The 1,864-nt window shown below is 34.5% G+C and overlaps 1 protein-coding gene across 1 annotated transcript in view; it reads left to right on the forward strand.

Moving 5' to 3' along the window:
- LOC102859928 (protein LAP2-like) overlaps nucleotides 1–1,864 on the forward strand; it is a 147,129-nt gene that overhangs the window by 110,804 nt on the left and 34,461 nt on the right. Inside the window, exons 19-20 of the mRNA XM_006899383.1 lie at nucleotides 3–180; nucleotides 720–1,856. Of these exons, the coding sequence (XP_006899445.1) occupies nucleotides 3–180; nucleotides 720–1,856 (1,315 nt within the window). The remainder of the gene's footprint in view (nucleotides 1–2; nucleotides 181–719; nucleotides 1,857–1,864) is intronic.

Here is a 1,864-nt window from a genome sequence, read left to right on the forward strand (position 1 = left end):
AGATGATACGAAGGATACAGATTCTTTATCAGATGAAGCTACACACAATAGCAATCATAATAACAGCAACTGTTCTTCCCCATCCCGGATGTCTGATTCAGTGTCTCTTAATACTGATAGTAGTCAAGACACCTCACTCTGCTCTCCAGTCAAAGAAACACATATTAATTCCAAAATCAGGTTTGTGAATATCTCTGTAACGAATAGATTTGTAAGGCAAGTATCACAGACACCAAGAAAAAAACTAGTTCTTTGCACAGTTCTTAATGTACTTATTTGAGTTTCATAATAATTACTAAGTTAATATGGATAATATTTCATCATTATCTTTAAGTTTCCTGTTTTCTTTGCTAAACTTTTCAAGTTAATGACTTTTCTCATTGCAACACCTTCATGAAAAGATGTCATAGGAAAAGAAGATTTGAAAGTATTTTTCTTCATGGTTTAGTGTTATTAAATGTTATAACAAAACTAGTTTAAGGATGTTGATGAAAATTAATCTTATTTCTCTCTGTGAATTTTTAAATTTTGTGGGGTTTTTTCCTCCATTTAAAATAAGTCTACTAAAATAGTAAGTTTAAATCACATGCTTCATAATACATGTCCTTTGTTATTACATCGGTCATATTAACTTTGTGTACCTATACATTAACTAAGTTATTAATGTCACTATTAAACCAGATTTGATACTGTTCTTCATAAAATTATCTTTGTTTTAGGCAAGAAGATGAAAATTTTAATAGCCTTCTGCAGAATGGAGATATTTTGAACAGTTCAACAGAACAGAAATTCAGAGTTCATGATGAAAAAGATCTTAACCACCCTGAATATGATATGAATATTGAAGAGCAGCTAGTTCTAATTGAGAATGTTGACACAACAACCGCATCTGATGAATCCCACAAATTAGACCATATCAATATGAATCTCAAGAAACTTGTAATTAATGATATATTTCAACCAGATAGAGCAGAAAGATCAAAGACACATGATATAGTTCTTGGAATGGACTTCTTAAACATAAATGCAGAAGGAGAGGCTGAGCCCTTGGAAAATGGAAATAAATATCCTAATCCAGAATCCCTAAGTAAGGTAAATGGACACTCTGCAGAAGCACCACAGTCTGCTGGGAGTGCTGAACGATTAGACACAGATTCTTCTATTGACATGGGTATTTCCAAAAGCACTGAAGATATCTCCCCCCAAAGAAGTGGACCAGTTGGATCTGTTGTGAAATCTCATAGCATAACTAATATGGAGACTGGAAGATTAAAAATCTATGACATTCTTAGTGAAAATGGACCCCAGCAGCCAAGTGCAACAGTTAAAGTAACATCTGGTATTGATGGAAAAAATATAGTCAGAAGTAAGTCAGCCACACTTTTATATGACCAGCCATTGCAAGTATTTACCGGTTCCTCTTCATCATCTGATTTAGTATTAGGTGCAAAGACAATTTTCAAGTTTGATTCAAATCATAATCCTGAAGAGCCAAATATAATAAGAGGTCCTATAACATGTGGCCCACAATCTCAAATATATGGTCCTCCACAATATGATATCCAATACAGTAGTTGTAATAGCAGTCCAGCAGGCAAAGATACTTTGTGGCACTCCAAACAAAATCCCCAACTAGATCATGTCAGCTTGCCTCAGCGCATTGCTAGATCAGAGAGCATGGAAAGCCACAATTATGCTAAACATTCTGCAAATATGAATTTTTCTAATCATAATAATGTTCGAGCTAATACTTCATATCATTTGCATCAGAAACTTGGCCCAGCAAGACGTGGTGAAGTGTGGGCTATCTCTCCAAATGATCGACTCAATCCTGGAATAACTCGACCTACGATTCAGCGACAAA

Source organism: Elephantulus edwardii, unplaced genomic scaffold, assembly GCF_000299155.1.
Source record: "Elephantulus edwardii isolate Elephantulus edwardi_28Jun2011 unplaced genomic scaffold, EleEdw1.0 scaffold00254, whole genome shotgun sequence".
NCBI classification, from domain to species: Eukaryota; Metazoa; Chordata; class Mammalia; order Macroscelidea; family Macroscelididae; genus Elephantulus; species Elephantulus edwardii.